The sequence below is a fragment of the Staurois parvus genome, unplaced genomic scaffold (genome assembly GCF_062004578.1).
Source record: "Staurois parvus isolate SC_StPar_1 unplaced genomic scaffold, SC_StPar_1.0 ptg000155l, whole genome shotgun sequence".
NCBI lineage: Eukaryota > Metazoa > Chordata > Amphibia > Anura > Ranidae > Staurois > Staurois parvus.
This window is the reverse complement of record NW_028317951.1, coordinates 15,161,463-15,189,314: the sequence shown is the minus strand read 5'-3', so window position 1 is coordinate 15,189,314 and position 27,852 is coordinate 15,161,463. Positions and strand designations below refer to the sequence as shown.

General features: G+C 38.2%; 1 protein-coding gene across 1 annotated transcript in view; it reads right to left on the bottom strand.

The window, feature by feature from the left end:
• Window positions 1-10,354: 10,354 nt before the first annotated feature.
• SKIL (SKI like proto-oncogene) overlaps window positions 10,355-27,852 on the bottom strand; it is a 79,394-nt gene continuing 61,896 nt past the window's right edge. Inside the window, exon 7 of the mRNA XM_089675489.1 lies at window positions 10,355-24,774. Coding sequence (XP_089531615.1) covers window positions 24,610-24,774 — 165 coding nt within the window. The 3' untranslated portion in view covers window positions 10,355-24,609. The remainder of the gene's footprint in view (window positions 24,775-27,852) is intronic.

Here is a 27,852-nt window from a genome sequence, read left to right as displayed (position 1 = left end):
AAAGTGGAAGAAAAGCCTAACCACAGTGCCTTGGAAAAGTATTCATACCCCTTCAAGTTTTCCACATTTTGTCATGTTACAACCAAAAATGTAAATTTATTTTATTGGGATTTAGAGCGATTCTAAAAGTAAATTTTTATTTTCCAAAAAAAAATATATGGATAGCGCCACAGAAGAAATAATAATAAAGTGAAAAACTAAAAAAATATATATATAAAATATAAAAGCTGCAAAACCTGACCTACAAAGGTGCAAATAATAATCAAAAGCATAACCTGTTTTTTTTATTATAATTTTTTTTTGTAAAATAACAAACATACTTACCTGCTGTGTGCAGTGGTTTTGCACAGAGCAGCCTGGATCCTCCTCTTCTTGGGTCCCCTACAGACTTTCCTGGCTCCTCCTTTCTCTTGGGTGCCCCGACAGCAAGCAGCTTGCTATGGGGGCACCCACTGCTCCATGTGTCCATTCACACACGGATACCCGGCTTGGCCCCGCCCAATCTCACTCCTCATTGGCTGACTGGCTTTGACTGACAGCTGTGGGAGCCAATGGCTCTCACTTGCTGTCTCAGCCATTGAGGAGGATTGCGTTAGGCTCAGGTAAGTACTGAGGGGGCTGCTGCACACAGAAGGTTTTTTACCTTCATGCATAGAATGCATAAAGGTAAAAAACCTTCAGCCTTTACAACCACTTTAACCACTTCCTGTCTGGACACTTTTACCCCCTTCCTGTCCAGGGCAATTTTCAGCTTTCAGGGCTATTACACTTTGAATGACAATTGCGCGGTCATGCAACACTGTACCCATAGGAATTTTTTACCATTTTTTTGAGACAGATAAAGCTTTATGTTGGTGGTATTTATTCACTGCTGGGATTTTTATTTTTTTTGCTATGTAAATGAAATGTCCAAAAATTTTGAAAAAAAAATGTTTTTCTTATAAAATTTTGCAAATAAATAATATTTCATCATAAATCTTGGCCAAAATGTATTCTGTTATCTTTTTAGTAAAAAAAAATAAGCCAAATTAGTTTATAACCAAAAATTATAATTTTTAAAAAATTTTAAATTTTTATTTTATTTTTTTATATTATTATTTATGTGGTTTTTTTTTTTACATACTGTCACCCTAGCAGTAGAGTGTCACCATGGAGACACTGTACTGCTTGTGGGGGGTGATGAAGATTTTTTTTTTTTTTTTACACTGTTTGCTTTTACACCCATATAGGATGTAAAAGCAATCATTTCTCTTTCTCTCTGTCTGCATTCTTGCAGGCATTGAGAACTACTGAGTGAGCTGTGATTGGTCACAGCTTGTCACATGGTACAAGGCTGTTGTGAATAGCCTTGTACCATGTGACCTCTCTGATCATTCACAGATTTCACACGTAGTAAGCAATGATGTCACAAGTGACATCTTGCTTACTACTTTGCATGTGATATAAATATTTATATTTATAAAGTCTCAGCCGGACGGGAGGTGGTTAAAGTGATAGACCAACACAAAGTGGCACATAATTGTGAAGTGGAAGGAAAATGATAAATGGCTTTCAATATTTTTTACAAATAAGTATCTGAAAAAGTGTGGCATGTTGTCTCCTATAATATCCAAGATTTTTGTTTACTACTAACCAGTGATACAATAATATAAACCCTGCATTCTATGTTAAATTTAATTCTATTCATCTTTCAAAGTATTCTGATCTCATATACAGTGCGAGGAAAAAGTATTCATACCCCTTGAAATTTTCCACATTTTGTCATGTTACAACCAAAAACATAAATGTATTTTATTGGGATTTTATGTGATAGACAAACACAAAGTGGCACATAATTGTGAAGTGGAAGGAAAATTATAAATGGTTTTCAACATTTTTTACAAATAAATATGTGAAAAGTGTGGCATGCATTTGTATTCAGCCCCCCGGAGTCAATACTTTGTAGAACCCCCTTTCGCTGCAATTACAGCTGCAAGTCTTTTTGGGGATGTCTCTACCAACTTTGCACATCTAGAGAGTGACATTTTTGCCCATTCTTCTTTGCAAAATAGCTCAAGTTCTGTCAGATTGGATGGACAGCAATTTTCCAGTCTTGCCACTGATTCTCGATTGGATTTATGTCTGAACTTTGACTGGGCCATTTTAACACATTAATATGCTTTGATCTAAACCATTCCATTGTAGCTCTGGCTGTATGTTTAGGGTCATTGAATCTCCGCCCCAGTCTCAAGTCTTTTGCAGACTCTAACAGGTTTTCTTTTAACCACTTGCCCTCCAGAGGATTTCCCTCCTTCCTGACCAGGCCATTTTTTGCAATAAGGCGCTGCATTAATTTAACTGACAATTGTGCGGTCATGCAACTTTGTATATAAATTAAATTTATGTCCTTTTTTCCCCACAAATACAGCTTTCTTTTTATATAAATACAGTGCCACGCTTCATGCTTTGCATATTAATAAAACTAAAAAATGTGTAAACATATATCCATGTGAAATAATACTACAAATCATTAATCAAAAAAGGCTCTAAATGGTGATTTCTTCAACTCAAATACAATTCGTATTTCTTCTTGTGATTAAATCCTCCACCAAAAATAACACCAGATGCGCCCTCACCTGGAGTTTTTGTTTACACATTTTTTGAGTTTTATTAATATGCAAAGTAGGAAGCACAACACTGTATTTATATATTTTGTATTTGTGCACATGTTATGAGTATGTGGTAGTGTAAGTCACTTTCAAGATTGTAGTTCATAGTTTTTTATTTACACTGCTCATGAGGGATTGTTCATTACAGAGCTTTCCTTTGGTGGTATTTGATCACCTGTGCATTTTTTATTTTTTATGCTATAAACAAAAAAAGACCAACAAAATAACAATATTTTTTACTTTTTGCTATGAAACATAACACCCAATAAAAAAATTTTAAAAATCAAATTTCTTCAGAAATTGAGGCCAAAATGTATTCTGCTACATGTCTTTGCTAAAAAAAAATTCCAGTACATGTAAATTAATCAGTTTATGTGAAAGTTATAACCTCTACAAATGGCGGTATATATACTGGAATTTTTTTTTTTAATACTAGTAATGGCGGCAATCATCAACAAGCGGGACTGCGGCAGGCGTTCTGACACTGGGGGGAACTAACTGCCACTGACATCCCCAGTGACACTAATACAGTGATCAGTGCTAATAAAAAGCACTGACATTGTACTAATGACACTGGGCAGGAAAGGGTTAACATCTGGGGCTATCAAAGGGTTAACTGTGTGCTGTTTGTGTTCTACTACAGAGATATACTGCTTTGTATTTCTCTGCTGTGCAGAGAAATACAAGGCAGTATGTGCTTGCCCCTGTCAGCTTTTCCCAATGATCAGCAAGTTCCAGCAGGGAATCTCCGTCTGGGACCCAGCGATTGACATTTCTAGCCGCCAATAGTGGCACGGGTAGGGTGGCACGCCCCTTAGCCAGAAATACAAATCATATACATATATATATATATATATAGTTCAATTTTGGTCTCAGCTGACCAGAGCACCTTTTTCTACATGTTTGCTGTGTCCCCCACATGGCTTCTCTGCAAACAGGACTTCTTATGGCTTCTTTCAACAATGGCTTTCTTCCTGTCACTTCCTGCACGACTAATAGTTGTCCTGTGGATCTGAGCTGTGGATCTCTGCATCTCCTCCAGAATTACCATGGGCCTCTTGGCTGCTTCTCTGATTAATGCTCTCCTTGCCCGGCCTGTCAGTTTAGGTGGACGGTCATGTCTTGGTAGATTTGCAGTTGTGCCATACTCTTTCCATTTTCAGTCGATGGATTGAACAGTGCTCTGTGAGATGTTCAAAGCTTGGGATATTTTTTTATAACTTAACCCTGCTTTAAACCTCTCCACAACTTTATCCTTGACCTGTCTGATGTGTTCCTTGGCCTTCATGATGCTGTTTGTTCACTAATGTTCTCTAACAAACTTCTGAGAGCTTCACAGAACAGCTGTATTTATACTGAGATTAAATTGCACACAGATGGACTCTTATTTACTAATTAGGTGTCTTCTGAGGGCAATTGGTTCCACTAGATTTTAGTTAGGGGTATCAGAGTAAAGGGGGCTGAATACAAATGCTCGCCACGCATTTCAGATAATTATTTGTAAAAAAATTTGAAAACCATTTATCATTTTCCTTCCACTTCACAATTATGTACCACTTTGTGTAGGTCTATCACATAAAATCCCAATAAATTATGTTTTACGGTTTTGGTTGTAACATGACAAAATGTGGACAATTTCAAGGGGTATGAATACTTTTTCAAGGCACCATATAACTATTCTTAAAAATGTTCCCTCCTTCTGCCCAACCTGTATAACAATATCTGTGTACTTTCCTATTTTTAATCTGTTCTGGTCCAGTCATGTGATCCTGCAGCTCCAACTCCCCTGTGTGAGGGAGCACTCAACAATGGCTGCAAATTCCCAGAGCTGTGATATCATCAATAGGCTCCCATGGCCAAGCCATTGTCAGTACTACCTCCTCTCCCTTGCAGCCACTGCTCACACAGTTGAGTCACAGTGATGTGGGTTTTGGGGGTTAAAACAGGTACAACCAGAAGTATACTTTAGAGCAATTAAAAAAATTTTAATAAGATTTATTTGGAAGAATAAAAAATGAGAATAAGCCAGGAAATTTTATGTAGAAATAAAGAGAAAGGAGGATTGGGAGTCCCAGATTTAAAAAGATAATGTACAGCGCTGAGCGAACTATCGGCGCTTTATAAATACTGTATAATAATAATAATAATAATAATATTATAACGGTAATAATGGCGAGAATTTTTTACCGGACATATAATGCAGAGGGGAAAAGCTGGGTTAAAATAGAAAATACACTAAGTAATACTAAATTAAATGGAATTGTATGATTACCTCCACAATACAGAGGATTAGCAAACAGTACAAGTTTGTTCACATTTAATGTTTTAGGAGTTTGGGATGTTTTACACAAACAGATGGGATGGGAATTTAAGTAATTGTTAATGCCCTTAAAGTCCACAGAGTTTTTCCCCCCAGGTAAAGAAGGTATCACAGGGAAGTGGATTAAGAAGGAAGATGCACAATTAAGGGATATAATGGTGGGGGAGGAAATAGGATCACTTAAGGTATTGGAAAAAAAAGGAGAAGTTTTACCAAGAATGGATGAGTGGCATTATTTTCAATTGAAACACTGAAATAAACGCAGATATACAGTAAGTCCTCAATATAGAAAAATGGGAAAGAGAAATAGGAGTAACAATAGATGTGGAAAAACAGAGGAAAATGTATACAATAATCCACGGAAATGTAAATATGCAGGAGGTAGAAATGAATTATAAGTGTTTGGCAAGATGGTATATCACACCAAGTGTGGCACACAGATTGAGTGGAGATAATTCACCTTTATGTTGATGTGGATGTGGAGGAAGAGGCACAATGTATCACATATGGTGGGAGTGTTCTAAAATACAAGAGTATTGGGGGGAAAATAGTAAGCTTGATTCACAAAATTACAGAGGTTGATATTCTAATAGACCCAGAGATTTGCCTTTTTCATAGTACTAAGCTTTCAGTCAAAAAATACAAAGAATCTGGTTTATTGTACTATTTGAATGCAGCAAAGGGACTGATACCCAAGTATTGGAGGAGACAGGAGGTGCCGAAAATGAAAGACTGGGTGGATAGGGTGGATAAAATATGTAAATTGGAGGAACTTTACCATTTTAATGAAGATAAGATGGAGAGTCACCATACAAGATGGAACAAATGGGAGGAATTCAAAAAGTCAAGGCTAGCCTTAGAGGTTATGGGGGATTAACATAGAATAATATGGAAATATATTTTGTTCTTCTGTTATAGGGATTACGATCTCCAGAAATGAACAGGAAAATGCAGAGCAGAAGGGGTCAGGGATTGGATGGGGGAGGGGGGGAAGGGATGAAACGATAAATGTTTTGATATTAAGCTAAGGTTTTAATGAGTATGTTTGTATAACTTGTTTATCTGAAAAACTAATAAATATTTAAAGTAAAAAAAAAAACGGTACAAAAGTATGGGCAGTGCTAAATGACCCCTGTAACATATTCAAATATCCTAACTAATAATTCACACAATATAAAATAATACCTAATTACACACAAATACAGCAGGGATCATGAGCGGAACTTTATGTGTGTTGCGCTCAGGAGATTGATGGGTCATAATTCACTATTTGTCTACGAGTAGGTAAAAGATATATGAACTGGGAGTGCACCAAAATGCAAATTCTGGATCGAAACCGAAAATTCAGGATGCACTTGGCCGAAAACCAAAACCAAAACCAAAATAGACAGTTTTTAAAAATATATTTATTTTTATTATATATTTGTATTATACTCAACTTTTTAACTATTATCATGCATTTCAATGAATATGAATTGGCTAAATGGTTAGCACTTTCGTCTGGCAGTACTAGGGACTTTGGTTCGAACCTCAACCACGGCACCACCTGCTTGGAGTTTGCATGTTTCCCCTGTGCCTTTGTGGGTTTCCTATGGTTTCTTCCCACACTCCAAAGACATGCTGGTAGGTTAATTGGATCCTGTCTAAAGTGGCCCTAGTATGTGTATGTATGAATGTGAGTTAGGGACCTTAGATTACCCCTTGAGGGTTAGGGACTAATGTGACTGAACAATATACATGGAAAGTGCTGCATAAATGGACTGTGCTATATAAGTACCTGAAATAATGAAATATACAGTGTATAAAATTAACTTAATATGGAGCTCCAGCCATTTTTGTGTTTCTTAAAAGTCAGCAGCTACAAAAACTATATCTGCTGACTTTTAATAAACACACACTTACTTGTTCCAGGGTCCAGCGATGTTCTCACCCACACCATCCCTCCACAGTGCCGGCATCTCTACTGTAGGCACCAGGCTGTGATAGCTTGCGGCTTCACAGCCTGGTGCCCACTATGCATGCACGCGTCACGCTGCGCCTCCTGATTGGCCCGGCAGTCTCCTGGGACCTGTGATGGAATGGCATGCTGTTCCTTCAGAGCTCATGTGTCGGTGATGTCTTCGATGGCAGGGACACTGACTATCTCCTAAACAGTGCACGTTTAGGAGATATTCCTTGTACCCACAGGTGAGCTTTAGTATAATCTTACCTGTAGGTACAAGTGTCTAGTGGGAGTTTACTTCCACTTTAATGCCAGCACCTACTGGCCCCTTAAGTGGTTTCTGATGCCAGGAGGTGGAACGGGGTTTATGATCATGTGACTGCCGTGATCGATTGTCATAGCAGTCACATGACGGGAAACCGCCCAATCGCAAGTAGCAATCAGGAGCCTTCCGTTAGGTGCCAGTAACTGTGCATTCCTGCGCTCTTGGCACAGCTTTGTTTACATTTTGGTACGCACATATGTGGCCTCTCTGTATCAAGGCCAACCTGCCGACAGACCACATATATGCGTACTGTCGGGGCCAACAGGTTAAGCCACTCAGGATTGAAGGGCTGCTACAAAAGTTACAATGTTCTAAAGCTTTTTAAATGCATATAGTGCCAAGATGCTTTCAGAAATGTTGTTGAGTCAATCTTAAAATGTTACTAAACCCACAACAGTAAAATCAGTCCGTCTATGCATTAAAGTATGCTTGTTATACTCACTGTGGAACCCAAGGGGTTAATCCTCTGCATTGTGTAAAAATGCTGTTTGATCTTGACTTCTCTGATCCTCCCCTTCTTCCAGTGTTCCCCTCTTATCTCATGATAAGACGTATCATGTGGAGTCACTCTGCACATGCTCAGTTTGGTGTGTATTGCTAGAGAGGTTTTTTTCATTCTTGGAAGAGTGCATATAATCAGCACATGGCCAATCAGCACTGTCCAGACAGAGGTCAGGGGTTTTGCATCCTCTCAGAGCAGAAAGAAAACTCCTCCTACAAGCTTTAACCAGTGCTTGGCTGGACACTGATAGAAGTCACAAGACTGCTCTAGCTGCTGATGAGAAAAGGTATTTAGCAGTTTACTAAAATAATTGCACTTCCATGTTCTGTGTACTGTGGGAGACCACATCTAGTTAATGCAGGGCCCTGGCTTCAGTAACACTTTTAAGATGAAGGGGTGTAGAGAAATAATTGAATTTTAAGAATTTTGAGTGTTGGGTTTTGCCTGGTAGTTTGAATACTCACCAGCCACCGTGATCGCTTTGTGTCCTCCAGCCTAGCACACCTCTAGCATAGTTTGCTATTCTTCTGCATCTTTTTTGCACAGCCTCAGTAGCCAGCTTTCTTATCCTGGATTCTTCAGTCAGCCTACCAATGAAGATTTATTCTAGTAGTTCAAATCTTGCATGGTGGAAAAGTAATGTCCCTCAAATGAATGACAAAGGCTGATCTAAGTTATGGGAATTCCCCTTTTCTCATCTTGTGTCCATCAGGTATAAATCAATCAAATTCAAAATGATCCATACAGCCCATTTCACACTGCACAGGCTTCATAAGTTGGATCCCAGTATTTATTCATCTTGCTGGAGCTGCTCTCCTGCAATTGCCTTGTGCTGGCAAAGTGTTGTTGCTCTTATCACCTCTGTGGTGCATATCCCCATTGCTTTAACGTCTAAGTTCTGTTAGGCCTAGTAGAAGAACCAGCTCCCAAAGTGACACTGAGAACTCTTTTAAGCCTACTACTTTTTTATGCCCGGAAAGCCATCGCATGTTGGTGGAAGTCCTCCCCTTCTTCCATCCGCTTTTGGATGCAGTAGGTATACTCCCGTATCAAGATATGTACCTTAATAGAGGTTGCCCTATAATAAAGTCTGGTCCTGTTGGTTAGAGAAGTCCTCCCCTTCTTCCATCCGCTTTTGGATGCAGTAGGTATACTCCTGTATCAAGATACATACCTTAATAGAGGTTGCCCTATAATAAAGTCTGGTCCTGTTGGTTAGATAACCCCTCAACAGCCACTCCACTAGCTTTATAAAGTCCTCCAAGCACTACTTTGGGTGACGCGAGTACCCAAATGGGTATTAATGCTCCTGTGTAATATTTGTGCTCAAGCCGTGCACTTTCATTTTTTTCAAATTTTTTTTCCTTTTTAGTTGACAGTAAGGTATAAGGTGTATGCTATGTTTTTTTGTAACTCTGAGATTTTCAGGGCAGCAGCTTCTGCGTGGGTTATGTTTTGTGAGTTCTGCCCTTATTCTATCGCTTTTGTAATGTTTTATGCAAAACTCATTGAAAGTGATTTTAAAAAAAACTTGCCATGGTTTTGGCAACATGAGAATCAACATTTTTGTGAGATTTTGTACCCACTGGAAACTGTCTCCTGCTTGTAGTGTTGCAGATTTCCCAGAAGGCTGCAAGTCAGAATAATTTTATATTTTGAAATTTAAAAAAAAATAAAAAATTCCAGCTAGCGAGTTTGCAAGGAGGGAAGAGAGCTAGTACCTAAGGTAAACTATGGGGGTTATTTACTAAAACTTGAAAGTGCAAAATCTGGTGCAGCTCTGCATAGAAACCAATTAGTTTCCAGGTTTTATTGTCAAAGTTTAACTGAAAAGCTGAAATTAGAAGCTCATTGGCTACCATGCACAACTGCATTAGATTTTTCACGTCTAAGTTTTAGCAAATAACTCGCTGTGTTTAGGTAAAGTCTAGAGCCTGCTGGATGTCCAGGGGATCCAATCACAATCTTCATGCTCCTGCAGTAAACCAGTGGGACAGCACCACTGGTCAAAGCTGTACACCCCTCTCACAAGGGAGGATGCACTTGCAGTTTTCTGGTATCTGATGGGGTGGGACATGCCAGTACAGATGTGGTGGCTTCTCTGTTTTATTTAAAAGGATGGGGAGGCCAAAGCAGCTACCTTGCCTGGGGCCCCATTCTGCCTTAATCCAGCTCTGGGTTTCCGAGTTTACAACTGATGGACCCAACTGTAGCAAAAGGTCCAGTGTGCTAAAAAAAAAATGCCACTAAACACCTTGGTGCAAACATAATGGAAACAGGACATTTCGCAGACTATGATTCCACTATAGTTTATAGGAAACTTACCCTTTATTACTAGGCATGTGCTACATACAAGGTCTTTGAGCAAGAAAAACTTAATACCATAATACGTTAATCTGATCTCGGGGTGGGGACTGGTTGGATTCTGTGGGGTAAAAATCGGGTATATATTTAAGAGGATTTTAAGAAATTTCCTCTCACCTCCTCTTCCATAACAAGGTGTCAGGAAGTGAGGGAATATGCCCCATTGGAGACACAGTATCGTCTGGAGCTGAGCTGGTGCATTTTCATTTCTTGTGTTCTGCAGAATGTATTAAAGCTTACAAATACAACGACAGAGTTACCACATCATGTTTTATTAAGATTTTAATCCAACATTGGTCTTTATTATGTACAGGAATGACAATGGAAAACAACACAAAAATACATTTTGAGGTATAAGCAGAAAGCACAGTATGTAATGTTGCAATATATATATATATTTATTTTTTCCCACATTTTGTAAACTGATTGACCAGATAAATGCATTTTGTCATTTCAAACCTTATAAAACACCTGTTAGTTTCTTGTGAGGTAGAGGACAGTTCTGAGTCATGTAATTCACAATCACAGTTACTTAAAGCATGATATATATTTACATCATTGGCAAATATTCTAAACCGCAGAATTCCGCCGCCAGCGAGCAGCATTCTTCGATTTAGACATTTTGCAGTCATCACAAAAGTCTGCAATTTTTTATACATGCTCTTTATTCAGTAGTTCACATTTTACATTATGTCATCATGCAACATAAATAACTTTGAGGAGTATGCATGAGAACTTAATATAGGTTTACGGAAAAATAACATCTTTCTTTATCTTCACTCTGGAATAGGCATACACATTGAAATAATGCATGATCAGCTACTGAGTAAATCTATGTGTGCATTATTTAATGCAGGAATGCCAACTACTTGTGCAAATGTGCGTTGATCTGCAGGTTTATTGGGATTTTTAGGCTGCATACAAAAAAGATCTGTCATTGTTCATGGAACACAAAGTATGATGAGTTTTGTTCAGCAAGTAGTTGTATAGAGCACATACTGCAAGTGATGATCTGTGCTCTTCCTGGCAAGCAATACAATACTGCCTCTTCTATGATCAGCACAAATAGGAAAGTGAGAGCTGGAATCTGGTTGCATTTGATACACAGGCACTACTACTATTTCCATTGCTCAGATTTATCTTATAAACCAGCACACCATGCTTATGGTAATCACAGTATGATCTCTATACAACCAGCTGCTGAACAAAGAACAGGTTGAGCACATCACAAATGCCAACCAGTTACTGTGCGTGCACAATATAAAAGCAAGAAAGCAGCAAATGTATCCATATCTTAACTTTTTTTTTTTCTTTTTTTTACAATAACAAGGAAAAGGGGTGTGTGAACTATGTGGTCATATTGCACATCCATATCTATACACATAATCCTGTAACTACCATATTATCAAATAATATCTTCAAATCAGAAAAAAATATACATCCATTAAAATAATATGCCTTTGTTTTTCAAAAAGGTAAAATATCAAGCCACATGAAGATAAAATAAATAAACTGAATACACATTTAATATATTCTATAATAAAATACACAAGTAAAAAACAAAAAAAACCCCAAAAACATACAACCTCCTTTAATTTGAATTATGGCTTTAAACTTAAGTGTGCTACTCCATGTCATGTCTCGAATTTTTCTCTACTAGAGCAGTGTTGTGAACATGTATGTATGTGTATGTTATCCAGTGCCTTACATGTACAGAAATTCATAAACAAGTTACTGTTTTCATGCGAATAGCCTAGCTGTCCTAGGTCATATGCGCAATTCTGTGAAGCTGGCATGCGTTTAAAAGTTAAAGCTAACAAAGTCAGTGTGTGTGTGTGTGTGTGTATATATATATATATATATATATATATATATATACCCCCACACACATATATACACCTATTGGTAGCTATCTGAGAAGTAGCAGACATGGGTCAGCCTGATTCAATAAGGCAACTCAAAGAAAATGATGATATGATGATGTGCAAGGTGCAGTAATCTAGGGCCACCAGCTTCCATTATGCTGTGGGAATATCTTCTTTCTGGCTGGCTGCTATGCGGCACATTGCTAGTCATTGATCCGGTTTGTGAAAACTCACTAGTGGTCCTGGCTGGTACACTGCTAGATTGTTACCACTGGCTTTCGTGCTGTAGTTGCCAGTTCCAAATAGCACCATTTGCTGATGAACGAGGAGAGGAAGAAACAGCACCATGCTTGGGAGGAAAGGTAAAAAGGGGGTTACTCTTTAAGGCAGAGCAAAAAGCAATAATTGCTTGCAAAGTGCAGTGGACCATAGCAACCAATCAGAAATCATCTTTTATTAGATAGATTAGATAGCTTTCTGAACTTTCATTAGTCCTTGCACACCTAATGATCCAGTGGAAACAATATTATCCAAACGCTCAACAATGCAAATTAAATTTTAATCGTTTGAATTGAGTAACGCACTTGAACTGTATAAATGAAGAAATCATGTGATTTTGTTGATGTTAAATCTAGAACATGTGCTGACAATATAGCACGTTTTTGTATTGAAATATCCTAAATTTTAGAAATAGCAATCATTTAAAGGATAAGTTCAGCTTTAGATCATATTACATGTTCCACCCATATTTAGGATGGAACATGTAGTAGCTGGAATATGTTACATGGTCCATCCTAAATATGGGTGGAACATGTAATATGTTCCAGCGACTGCCGTCGCTTTCTCCAGTCCTGCTAACATTGTGACAGTGGGCGAGGGATCTTTTTCCTGCACCCGCTGTCACAATTCAGAAAACAGTGCAGCTGTGCGGGGTTCTGCCCACACGGCCACATCATTCATTCCCAGGATCCTGGGTATGAATGAACTACAACTACCTTCAGCCTTTGAGGCTGACAGTTTGTAGTTCTGATTGGACTGCGAGGGTGCTGATGAGCACTCTCGTAGTTCATTCACAAGCCCTGCAGCTTGTAAACAGTCAGCCCATACCAGGTATAGGCTGAAAGCTGCAGAGCTTGTCTGCAGGAGCCTGACACTGCACCCCTGATCCACTGATCACAGGTGCAATGCTTTGCAGGCTCCTTAGGGGAAAAATAATAAATGTACATTTTTATCCTGCAAAGATATGTGCATTTATAATTTTTCTCAAAAGGTGAACTTATCGTTTAAGCTCAGCTATGCAGTACAAACTACTTGAATATAATAAAGTTGCTACAACAGTGTTCCTGTTTCACAGTCTTACCCTGTGGGCTTCACCAACAAGCATACAAGGCCACCATAGTGCAGTAGGACTGAGAGAGCACTGTATCTTAGATTGCACTAACTGAGGTACAAGACACGTATATGATTGTATGATTGGGTGTTACTGATTAGGGGGAAGAGCATTCTAGCAACAAGCTTAAAGCCTAAAAATAGGCAAATACACAAATCTAATTTGTGCTCACACTCCTTTTAATAATGGAAGCACAACATGAAAGGGGGTAGATGTAAATGAAAAAGATGTTTCTTCTCTTAGCAGCACATATAGTATGTATATATTTAATAGTAGAGTATTATCTCCAGTATTGTCCTGTATTTCCTATATTCATTCATATGTGAATAAAAGACCACTGTGCAAGAACACGTATTATCAAGTGTCTGCTATTTGTATGATGCCCCACAGTGGCAGTCTATGGTATAACAGTGAATTAACAGCAACTATAAGATATCATTTTTCACCTATACTGTATGTCTTCAGAAAAATGAAAAAATACAGTTATAATCTGGCTTCCTTACATTTAATAACAAACAGAAGGTTAATACATTCTCCACTTTAGGAATCTTTGTCCTTCCACAAAACTACATAAAATATGCAATAAGAATAAACTGCATAGAACTATTTATTGTAAAACCTTAGTATCTGTACTGTAAAAATCTGAACATTGTGAATATTGGAGCAAACATAGCGCCAATACCTAAAGCAACTAAATTCCTTGTTTCACTGGACAGATAATAGCTTGCTGCATGCTATAGGTAATAGCTCCATTCTACACATTTGCCCCACGGCATTCAATCATATATGCTAATATTAGTATTATTGAACACATATTTCACAGGCCAGAACTATTATGAGTTCAGAAATAAAAAATAAAAATACCACTACAGTTTAAGTCAGTATTAAACCCAAAAATGTATTATATTGCAGCTAACCAATCATTAGATATGGTGGCTGTATCATTTTTTTTTTCTTTGGCTTTCTTCCCTCTGTTTTCACCTGGTGATCTGACCAGTAACACACCTCCTGCATTAGACAAAACTCAGAGGCACAGAAGACAGCCCACTGTCAGTCTGAGGAAGGTGGGGGGGGGGGGGACAAGGTAGTGTTACGTATTAGCAGATTTAAATACACTAAAAATGGAATCCAAACTCTAGCTCACACTTTCTAATCAGTTACAGCAAAAAAGTTTATTTTCCTTTTGGGATAAATGTTTTTGCATGAATAAATAAAAGCTGATCAATGTAAGCACCCCTGCCAGCATTAAGCGGTTTGTCTCATCCATGTAAACTGATACATTTTGCTGGAGATCTTGTTCTTTTGAAAAACAACAGACTTGCTGGATGGTTTGCCAATTGAAAATAGAATAGAAGAAAAAAAGCCTCAAAAAAGCAAACTAATGCACACACCACATCTAAGAATTGGTAAGCTGCAATATAATAAATATTTGCTTTTGGGTTTAATACTGCTTGAAAATCAACAAATTAAAAGAGAAATTAGAGCTATCTTGCTGACTTGTTTTTCAAGGTGAATGAGAAAGTCATTGCAAATCCTTCACATCTCTCACCTTAGAACAACCTGTACATATCAGTTGCATGCTGGTCCAAAATGAGTGACTTACTGTGTAAAGAATCAAGGATAAAAATGACAGCCCTGCAGCTTGCACTTCCAAAAACAAAACAGCAGCCATAACACCCCTAATTTAACAAATTCAGAAGAAAAAAAAAAAAAATTATATGAAAGAAAATATGTAAAATAAGTAAAAGAATATGTGGCCTGAGCTGCTGTGTAATCTATTTTGTAGTTTAGTGGAACAAAATGTACATACTGTACCAAACTAAGGCCTCATACATACAACATGTCTTCTAAGCTTAGCTGCAAATGTAATGTTACAGTTCATTTACCATAACATTTATCCGCCTCTCTCAACCAGAATTCCCAGGAATCCTTTGTTTTTTCCTTAGGTAGATGGGGTTTCCTAGAGCAAGAGTGGCAATTCCCACTGGCCACCAAATTAAGGGGTTGCTTCTACATGGATCACCAGTGTTATGGGGCACCACAATCTTTTTTTTTGCCATCTGCAATTGTTTTCTGCTATTAGTCATTTAATTTTAAAACTGATGTATACAGAATGTGAGTGTTTAAAAAGGGACTGGTCCTGTGTGTCATATAATAGATACAAGGTACTCAAGTTATTTTATTTAAAACCTGCTACCTTCCTAACTAATGCTAATTTACCATGAACTGCAAACACATTTAGTAGGGGTTTCCAGAGACCTGTAAATTGTATTTAAAGGGTACAATGGTTGAGAAAGGCTTACATAAAAAAATCTTCGGAGCGTTGGCCACAAGTAGAGGGACTAGTATTACTAAAGCCAGCCATAGATGGATTGAATAGCTGGCCACAGATGGATCCCTCCTAAATCAGCCAAGATTCAATTAATCTATGGGCAGGCTGGTTGTACCCAAGTCGATCCATCGATTGACTTGAGTACAACCAACCAACTGGATTTTACATGCTATTTGTGCCGGCGGCTATAGCCACTAGCAGTAATCATTGTTCTCTGCTGGCCAGGAAGGCTCCATACAGAACACAATAGCACAGTGGGAGTGGTTCCCAAATCAACACTGACTGTGTTGATGGGGAAATTCAGCAATTTTTTTTTTCTTTCCACCTGCGGATATTTAATCATCTATGGCTTCCCTAAGAGCTCCAAAGTCTACAGTAAAATGCACAATACACCAATTTTGGTGCCCAAGTATACGAGGTCTCCACGTTCTTTAAATTATCCAATTATTCTAGAGGTCCACGACCACTACAGATAAAATAGTGACAACATATCAAAAGACAAGCATTGCTTTGTGTACAGACCTCAAACATATCCATTGTCTCCTATAAATATCGTGTCTGCCTAATGCAGCTTTTGTTGGAATTTACGCTACAGATTTTATGCTACAGGGAAAAGCAAAGCCATACAAAAATAAGTACATTTCATTTGCCCCATTCTTCTTAGCGTGCATAGTTCCATTTCTAAAATATTGGCTAGGAAAATCTTAGTAAGTCTGGGGGTAGCAGCCATTTTAGTTGACTGTAGTTAACTCAGGCAGTGTCATTTGTAGAAGTAGAACTAATTAGCACTACATGTGTAATATAAGCATTTGTATCAAACTAACTGGCCTAAAAAAAAAACAGCCAAATGTATGTAACAAAAGCATTTAGAAGCTCCTGAAGTTGAAAGGCTGGCATATTAAATCCGTGGCTCCCTGGATTTGTGATTTTACTAGTCCTAGTATGGCCTGTTAACAGAAGGAAAAGCTCAGGCGAACACTGTTACATGCATCACAAAATAGGAGATGGTAAGAGAGCCAACAGCTCTGCTACTAGGGAGCCTGAGGTCAATCAGTGGCTAGGCCCCAATTGTGACACAACCTACAATTGTCCAAATTGGCGAAAAGCCACTAAAATCTTTCCTTCAGTGTACAGGACAGTAGGCCTAAGCAGGAGCTAGTTGTGGGCTAGCAGGCCCTGTCAGGGTGCTGCTGAGAGCACAGACCTATAAAACGTACACAGCTTATATCTCATGTGAAAAAAAGGATACTACTTTCACTCATTCTACAAGATTACAAAGAACGCTGAATAAAAATTCTGTTTTGGTATTAATGTAAAAACTACTGAAAACTACAAAACAACCAAGTATTAGCAGCAAGGGCTTGTTCATACAGCCCGTTATACTAAATCAGTTTCAAACGCTTGCACAACTAGCTATTCTGCAGGTCTCCAGAGAGGTACCTTACAAAAAGGAATCCTTCGAGAAGTTCAAAAGCAGGAAGGACAAGGGCTGACTGGCCATGGGAAGCTCTGAAGTTACAATGGTGCTAACAACTAATTAGCAAATTGTCAAGTGATTCTAGTGGGCATCAATCATGGGGCAGTTTTGATGCCATCACAGCCCAGATTCAGAATTTTAATTTAACATTACTACCTCAATATGGTTTTTCTTTTAATAGAATATTAATATGGCTAATCTAGATCCAAATAATTTTCACATTAATAAAAATTTATATATAGAAGTATATGTTGAGGACACAAAATGCCTCGCTGAATTATAGAAAAATAACTGACTTTACAACATAGCAGACAACAGATCTGTCCTATATTGTTATCTGAAGCCTATAAAGGCCAGTATTTAGGATGTTGGAACACCTGAAAGTGCTTATTTCCTGCTTCCCTGAGTAAATAAGTCAGTCTGCTCACTGCACAGCCTTTGATTAACCCATATTGCAGTGCTTTATTGCCATTGCCGCCAATGGTGACGTCATTTTTTTTTTTAATTTTTAAAAAAATGTTATTGCCTAAGTGAACTCATGTCCATTAGGGCTGGTTAGATATACCTTCCAATCTTATTGTCTGGCCAGAAAACGATTAGAATACCCAACTTTCAATGGGCAAAATCACATTTCGCAAACAAGTAAGCTTATTCATACATTTCAGAAAAACTCCTGAAACTAAAAGCATATTGCCAGAAAAGTATATGAGGTTGTCATCATACCCAGCAATATTAAATCTCATCAGTTATATAAAAAGCACAAATGGACAATTTAGCTGAAAGTATACAGTGTGTCAATTGATTTTACAAAATCAGTGGCTAAATATGAAAGTCTGGGGTGCAACAAGAGCCACAGCAACCCCCCACAACACCGTTAAGGGTCCCATTTACACAGAGTACATACAAAAGGTCCCAGTGGGGTAACTTCCTTCAGTGTGGTAAGGGATGTGAAAGGCATTAAAGCCTTATGATCACATGTGTCTAAGGAGATGATCTTGTTGTCCATATCAACCAGGTTCTCATTTTCACTATGTAACTTCACTAGAGTAAACAGAGGAAGAATTTGGTTGCTACAGACAACAAACAGCAAGGCCTCCAAGAGGCCCACTGTAATTTGTGGACAAAAAGATGAGAAAGTTGGGCTTTATTTATTTCAAGCATGATTATAAAATTCAAAATGGTTGTGTATCCCTCTTCCTACCTATTTACCTACAAAGAAGACAAAATGATCATGACATTTCGAGCCCCTTCCTAATTGGAGCTTATCAAACCAAACCGTTTTATAAAACCAAACTAAAGCACTGACAGAACTTTGCATCGGTCTCAAAAATACTGAATAAAACCATTATCACTTTACACAAATATACAAAAAGAAGCATGCTATAACAAATACACCACATAACGATATAGCAGATATTGTCTTTACAGCTGGCATATAAATGTGCCTGAGGAGAATAAACACATAAGCAGTCATCGTATGGTCGGACGCTTTAAGAGCAAGGTCATCTCAATCCAGATAAAATCTTTATAATATGTACAATTTTACAAAAGCAAATAAAAAGTTAATCAACAAGGAAATGAAAACAATGGCACCTACATAAGTTCAAAAGGATATTTTGTAAAAAATAAAATAATGACATTAATTCACATTGTTATTATGCTAAAATTATTCTACAATAAATCATTGTGTATGTACAGAACTTATTGTAATAAATAGTACAAAAAATATTATTCATATCTGAAAAGGGAAAAAATGCACTGTGTAATATTGTGAATAGACTTATATTTAATCAAAGCTGTAATTAAAAAAACAGAAGAAAACTGGACTGGGTATAATAAAACATAGGAAATTATGCAGAGAGCGACAATAGCAAATAATGATTTTCTTTTTTTTTTTAGCAGCAACTACTGCTTAGTAGTATTTCTGCAGTCAAATCAGGTTTGGTTCATGTAATTCTGGTCTTGGGTAATGAAACTAATGGGTTAGTATTGGCTACCATTGTTTTGTTTCACGCATAAAGGGCAATATCAGATGGGTTTTTATAAAATTTCTTTTAAAAGGGAACATATGGATTTTATACACATACGGTGACACTAAAGGCAAAACTTTTTTAGGTTTGACATCAGAACAGTAATAAAGGGGAAATCTTCCAATGGGAACACTAATTTTAGTGACACTCTGGGATTCCTCATTTCAGAGGAATTTCCTCTCACTTCCTGTTTTGCTGAGGGACAGGAAGTAAGGGGAAATTTCCCCAATGGGGCACAGGTGGCAAAAAAGCCAACAAGGGTTATAGCCCTCCTTTTCTCTATTCAAAACGAAAAAAATGTTTTGCCTAGAGCTCCACTTCAAAAAAAAAAAAAAAAAAAGTTGTAACATTAGTTATTTAAAAACCAACAAAGAATAAAATCATTATGTTTCCCTTAAAAAAAAAAAAGCACAAAGGATGTGTCACATCATTCCTCAGAGAACTGGGCTAGTAGATCAACAAAAACAAAACCTATGGCCAGTCCAGATTAGTGCCCATCTGATATCATCCTGGAGTATAAACCTAGCTGTACACATACTGGTTTGCAAAGAGCTGTCCAGAGACAGTATTGCAATGAGTAGGATAACGGTCAATAATCAGGTACTACAGAATTGAGGTTTGGTAAAGTAAAAAAAAGACTACAAATTTAGCATAGGCATAGCAAAGTCAGGAAATTGAGCGTATGCTTACACTGGAGTCAGGATATTTAGCATAGGCATACACTGGAGTCTGGAAATTTAGCATAGGCATACACTGGAGTAAGGAAATTTAGCATAGCCTTTCACTGGAGTTAGGAAATTGGGCGTATGCTTACACTGGAGTCAGGAAATTTAGCATAGCCTTTCACTGGAGTCAGGAAATTGGGCGTATGCTTACACTGGAGTCAGGAAATTGGGCGTATGCTTACACTGGAGTCAGGAAATTGGGCGTATGCTTACACTGGAGTCAGGAAATTGGGCGTATGCTTACACTGGAGTCAGGAAATTTAGCATAGGCTTACACTGGAGTCAGGAAATTGGGCGTATGCTTACACTGGAGTCAGGAAATTTAGCATAGGCTTACACTGGAGTCAGGAAATTGGGCGTATGCTTACACTGGAGTCAGGAAATTTAGCATAGGCTTACACTGGAGTCAGGAAATTGGGCGTATGCTTACACTGGAGTCAGGAAATTTAGCATAGGCTTACACTGGAGTCAGGAAATTTAGCATAGGCGTACACTGGAGTCAGGAAATTTAGCATAGGCGTACACTGGAGTCAGGAAATTGAGCGTATGCTTACACTGGAGACAGGAAATTTAGCATAGGCTTACACTGGAGACAGGAAATTTAGCATAGGCTTACACTGGAGTCAGGAAATTGAGCGTATGCTTACACTGGAGACAGGAAATTTAGCATAGGCTTACACTGGAGTCAGGAAATTTAGCATAGGATTACATTGGAGTCAGGAAATTTAGCATTGGCTTACACTGGAGACAGGAAATTTAGCATAGGCTTACACTGGAGTCAGGAAATTTAGCATAGGACTACATTGGAGTCAGGAAATTTAGATATGTTTTATCTAAATCTAACTGCTAGTTGATTACACCCCAAACTATATCAGAGCACCTGTCTTTTATGGTACCCACAGACAAAAGACAAGCTTCTGATCTGGTTGTCTTTTGCCAGACTGGGTGACTATTTCCTATCTGTGACCAACTGCTCAATGCTGAAACAGTTGACTTAGCAGATTAGAAAACCCATCCCATTCCCTAGAGTTCCATTGCCGATAACCTGGGCTCAGCTCTTACTCCCCTTCTCCCCACTCTATAGAGGATAATTCAATAATTCAAAGTTCCACTGAGCTGAACCTGCAAGTATGGAAAGCAAGTAACAGCTTTATCTAAGTGTGACTGGATCATGCCTGCACGATCAAACACCTGATGGCTATTAACAGCTTTACAGATAACAGCAGCAGCCAATTTGTGTCGAGATATTATTCAAAATAATATATCAATTCACTTAAATAACTCATAACTTTTTAAAATGAATAATGATTAATATGAATCACTAGTCATGCTGACCTTTCAAACTACCATATAATTTAATCCAACAAAATGACTTCAAGGTGCATGCAAAAGACAGGTGCCCCTTAAGGTGTCACTGGTTTCATAATGGTACGAGACTGGTAATTGCTATCTGGTTACAGTGATGGCCAAGCTGGTGCTTATGCCTACAGAAACCAACATGTAGCAGCAGCGCAGCTCTTCCTTTAACAGGAGGGAGCTGTTAAAATGACTAAATATATGCCTGGAACTTACTCTTGGTTTCATGGCTCTGGGAGCACAGGTAATATCCAATTTAAACAAACACCCTTACAATGTAAGTGTCTGTGCCACCACACCAGTGTATTAGAATGACTGTCAGCAGATCAGTGAAACACAAAATAGGGTAAGGAAGACTTAATTTTGTGAATTTGGCATGTCCAGCACCTTATTTTTCATTACATGATGGAGCTGGAGGTGTCATAGCTGTAAAACATACAATTAGTCATAGCAGAAGATATAAATGAGTTCACTTTAGGAGCCATATGGTGGATTTACAAATCACTCAACATTTAAAGAAGTCTTGAAAACAATTTGTGAAGGATCTGCAGTGAGGAATGGAAATTTTTAACAAAGAGCTAAACACAAAGCGGAAACTCAAGAGTTTTCCATATCCATGTGCTCCTGATTTGTAACATGTACAGCATAAAACATGTTCATCTTTACTTTATAGAAAAGATTTTTGGTAAATTGCCATTTGGATATCAAAAGTGCTTACCAGATTTTGGCAATGCATATATAGGAGACCGTTAAAGAGACACTGACAACTTATGCATACAGGGCACCATGTCTCTGTAAAGGCCCCTCCCTTTCCTGCACCCTTTGGATGCTCCTTCCTCCTTTGGGAAATAAAATAAATTTGGTCGGCGACCAGGGGGAGAAGTTATGTCACTGCTTTTGTCATGTGAGTGTGCAGGCCTAAACAATGATCCTCCATACCTGGAAGCAGAATGCCTCACCAGCTGTGACAGTGGAAGGAGGAGCCTTTTGCAAATCACTTCAAATATTAAGTAAACAATGTCATAAAATACTAAATTATGTCTATAGCTATACTATATATTTGCAAAAAAACTGCAAAGATTGGTCAAAAATTAAAGATGCATTTTGTCATTCTATTTTTTGTTCCTATACCATAATTCAAAGCAGAAGACCTGAGTGGCACACTATCATCAGTGCACTTGAATATATTTTGGGTCCCCTTATGTTTATAGGGTTACTTAGTAAATTATGCAGAGCAGTTCCAAAATAGCCATGACATAAATTTCATTCTCTTATTTATTGCTTACTTCAGTGCAGCTGTGACAATGAACTGGTTCTACAGACAGTCTTCCCATACACAGCACTTCAGTGTTATTGCTCCGTGCATGCATTCAGCACATCAGGCAATGATTTTTTTTTTTTTTGTAAGTCAGAGTAATCCTAGGGCTACATGGCCATTTTCTATTCTTAGAAACAGAAAAAAAAGTCTTCTAGTCTCTCTCTTTTGTGCTAATACAGAAGATTTTTGAGGGATTGTTGGGTGATAAGCCTCATGAGATTGATTTTGTTGAATACACGTAAGTGTCAAAAATTGCCCAAGAATCTCTTAAATGAATGAAAGTTGAGCAACATTGTGTGATCATGACAAACGGATTGCTCACTCGCGATACTAGAAATCTCTTATGTAGCATCGCTCATAAAATTTATTGTGATATAAGCAGAGGTCAGTCTTATGAGATTTTAGTAGCATGATTGAGCTAATAAAAGATCATCCATGTAGCCTAGGCTAAATCTAGGGCGCCCAAGTCCTCCATATGAAGGGTCCCCACCTGCCACACGTTTCATAGTTCAAGAGTGGCACCTTTTTCTGCAAAAATGTTTGAACCTTTCTCAGTTAACTCTCTCATTAAAACAACTACAGAGTGTCATTGATATATATGAGTAGACAAGTTTTGATACAGGAGATGATGATGCTGGCACACATCATAACGGTTGCTCTAGGAGCCCCTGCATATTGCTACAGGAATTGTTTTTTTTTTGTTTTTAAGTTTTTGCAGGAGTACATTTTTTAAAGCTAAACTCCAAGCAGCTGTAAAAATAAAACACCGATTACTGCAGTTTTTTTTTCATTACAGTACACACACTGGAAAATAGAGAGGCAGCATTAGGAGCCAATCACGCTCTTCTGCAGAGCACAAGTGCCGACAACAAACATGCTGACAGTAGGACAAACCAAATGGATGATGTCTTCAAGATGTTGCTGATCTTTCATTTACCAATTAGCAGGGGGAGTTTTCAAAACTAAACTATGCTATTGCTGCTGTAGTGGCACGGGTGTCTGGATTACAAGACTGGGAGCATGGAAATTACATATTGGCAGGTAAACAGCTTGCATATATATGTATTTTAATTGTGTATTTAACCGCTGTCCCTGGAGTTCAGCTTTAAAGTGCAACCTCTGTAACAAGAAGTCACTCGGTATAAATTAATACATTTATCGAAAAAGTTCAGGATTGCAACAGAATCCATAAAATATAAAAATCTAAATTACTGTATGATAAAAGCAGCCTATGGCAAACACGCTGTTGATCTCTACATTAAAACAATTTAATGTGAAGGATTACATGGTGTACAGCATTAGTATGGCCTACCCTTAGCTGTCAATATAAAACTCTGGAAGATGTCTATTGTACTTTTATAAATGCATATAAGCCCAATTGGCTTTCTGAGCTGGAGAAGAACATGTCTCAAAGAGAACATTAAAGCACCCCACAAATTTGGGCATGGTCAATGAAAAATTTTAGGACATCTTATGTAAGGAAGAAAAAATGAGATCAGCAATAGAAACACAGAGAGAAATCTAGTAGCAGCATTATGTCATGGCTGGTCTACAAGAAAGTGCGACTGTCCAGTAGCTGCCAAACATATGGAAAAAGAAAGTGCACACAGGATGCAATGCTGGAGTATATGGATCCTAAGTCTCACCTGGAGAGCACAAACCAGTAGTGGACCATCTGAACTATGTTAGGTCTTGCAAGCCGTTAAACATCTTTGACAATATCAGGGAATAGGCTTGTGATGCCAAAACTTTACTGCACATTACAAAGAGCAACACGAAGAGAAAGCGTGGACAAGGTTCTTTAGCTAAGAGGGCAAGTTGAAAAGTACTCATGAAATTGGCAGGTATGCCAGTCAGAGTAGTTAAGAACCATGTAAGTGTATGTCGTCTTATTTATAAGTGGCAGTAGCCCCTCTATTATGGTACACAGCAAAAAAAAAAAAAAATGCTCACATCCTAGTCCACATCAAAAAATAAACCCTGTTTCAAAGATAACTGGTATGTGAGCTGTGCATCTACTCCCCATTAACAGTCTTAACAGCAGATTTCAAAATCTGAAGCTTCAGCTCTTTTATCATAAGCTCGAGCTTCTCCCTGGCTTCCCGTTCTCGTCGTAGCTCATCCTGCAGCTCTCTCCGATCAGCTTCAGCTTGGTCCAGTCTTTGTCGCAATTCTAACAGCTAAAAAGAAAATACAAAATGTTATTTTGACCATATAGCTCATGCAAGAGGTTTAAAAAAAGATTATTTTTTACTACGGTAACAGTAAAGGGTTAGGTTACCTTATCAGTAACCTTTCAAATAATAATGGGCCTCATTTAGCAACAAAAATGAAAATAGCAGCTGTCCATGTTGTCCATTGGAACCAGAGAGACTCATTCTTCCAGTCCAGGGGGCAGAATGGAGAAAGAATGGTTATTATAGGCAGACTCTTTACTGAGGCCCGCTGTCATGCATATTTACAAGTAAGCTTTTTAATTGTAAATGTGGGACTATAGATAGATAGTATATTAAAAGCATAGGACAAAAGAAATGTTAGCCACAGTACGCAGCTTGAATATTTGACACTTCCATGTGCACACTGCTCCTTATAAAAGGACCCCTCTAGTGGTCAGAAATAGGTACTGCATCCATTTCTGACCTAATGTAATGTTAGCTTTCCTCATTACAAATTTGCTCATCTACTAATCCAACTGTATGTAATTTCAACTTATGTGGTCATTTTTCATTTTGTTCAAGAGCAATGACTTGTATTGTACTTTATTGACTGATACTGTATTGATTAAAGAAAGAAAACAATCACATTTAGAGAATGTTTAGTTCTATCACGTTGAAATGTTTATGACCAGTCCATACAATTATGTTCAAAATTCCCACATATAAAAGCACTTTGTTTTACAGAGTTTTACAAAAGTCATTTTATTGCTTAAAAAAAGTTAGGTAAAAAGAAAGGGATAGCATGGAATGTTAGTTAAAAAGAAAGGGATAGCATGGAATATAGAAATATCTGAGCACCTTTGGAGTCACCAAAATGACCAATCATAATGTAAGCACTACATAAATGTAGAAAAGATTAATGCTAACATTAAACTTTAATGTGTTAGATATAGATAATGTATTAAGAAAGTCAGTTTCTGGAGCAAATAAAAAATGCTGCAAATATGCCAGTAACCAAGTTACAGCTGTCTTTTGCCCTGTGTAACTACTATAGCAGGTTTCAATAATAGAGTTTTTCCATACTTGTAAAACCCTTTTCTTGGAGTACATTATGGGACTCACAGGCTCGTCAATGTAGCAATTGTACGTACAGAGATGGATGCGAACCTCCATTTTGCCAAAGGCCTCCATCTTGTATCATTTCTACTCCCAAATCAGCTTCCCTCTAATTTCCCCCCTCCCTCAGGAATGTGGTCTGTGAGATGCCAGAGATCACAGGCACAGTGGGAGAGCTCCAGGATTATAAATCCCAAACTAGCTGGTGCCCAGGTGTCTGTTCTCAATCTGAGATATATCGTAAAACCATAAACCAGTCCTTCACTGAGCTTCAAAGACATTCCAGCTATCTGTAAAACAGACTCACATTTAAAAATCCCCTTTTCCATATAATTTTATATCTGGAGTTATGGAAGACTTACAAGGGAACCAGGCATATATTCAGATCGGTCACTTTAATACAAGTTGGCTGATATATTACACCCCCTAGTTGGAATCTACAGGAGAGCTGAAAACAATATCTCCTTAACAGTCCCAAACAGGTATGTTATATTTAATATCTAGACGTTCAGCAGGTGCTTCTGCATATTAATCCACTAGTGGCCAGGCTGCTACATGCACCGAGGATAAGTTATTGATCATGATATAAACTGTGAGGGATTTTGGTTCTAGCTTGGGTCTCCGTCTGCAACACCCTCCCCAAATGAGGCGATTGGTTCTCTGCTTCAGGGAGACAACCTGCTGAGTTCCTAGAAAAGCTGTATGCTTGGAGTTGAGCTAAGCTGAGTTGAAGAATTATCGCTTTTAACATCGAAACTAACTTTGGGAGATAAGGCCCATTTGCTCAGGAACCTTGAAAGCTGCTTAACCCAGGACTTTTGGGAAGTACTCTACCTCTCTAAATTTCTTTCTGTTATCTCTTTGCTGTGTATATATATATATTGGCTACATCTTTTTCTGTAAATATTGTTATTGCAACCTTTTGACCTTTTTAGTAATAAATTCTATTATCTGAAAAAGTGTTGAACTGTTTCTAAAGCTCTTTAATGCAAACTAAGAACCCCTGTCTCTGAAGAGCGCTACTGTGCGTGTTTAAACCTCTATATACCCTGCCTGCGGTGACAGTGGTATATAGATGATTATTCAAACATCATAGTGTTATTGCTGATATTGCCGAGTTTCCTCTTTCTCTGTACAAAAAGGAGGTGGTGGCAGTGTGAAGGGTTAATTGCATAATTAACCTGACCCAGTAACAATCGCTCCCAGGCTGCAGGTACGTCGATTGTGGTCCATTAGCTGGAAAATCTTTGTGCAGGGTGCAGCTGGGCGTGGCATTGTTACGCACGTGACAGAGCGGTTTTAGATTGGCTAGTCCTTCGGTCACGAGTTTGGTGAGAAGGGCTGGGGTCTGACGCCGCGACCGTCACAGTCAAGTCTTGGACCATTGGGTTATGAAACTTCCTTTAGATGATTAGATACTAGCAAAAAAGCTGTAAGAACAGCCCTATATGACCCCTTGCACTCTCAGGAAGCCTTATTTTTTTTTTTTTAGCAAGCAGTAATAGGAATCGATCATAAGAAACAAAAAAAAACAAATTACAGGTAAGACACATTTTATTTTCCTAATCTTACATTACAGGACACAGGCTCTTTACGACTTAGACCAATAGGACGTCCAAATAAGTTCAACTGAGGGGCAACACAGCAAACAAACACCAACAGGCCCAAGTAATAAGTCAGGAAAGGGCTCCAAGGAACCTAGAAAACAGCTTGACGCACCTTATGAAAACTGGCATCAGAACAGGTAGGAAATATCCCCTTTGTAAAACCAAGTGCCAGCTTTGAAAATATGGGGAACAGATGCCTTATGCTGAAAAGTCCATGAAGCACCAACAGATAAGGAGGAATGTGCTCTAACTGGAAAGGGTGGAACCTTACACGTTAAACTGTAGAGTTGAAGGATAAGATGGAAAATCCCCTTGGAAATAGCAGAGCGAGAGGCAGGGTGTCCACTGCAGTGACCCTTAGGAATGGCAAAGAGTAAAT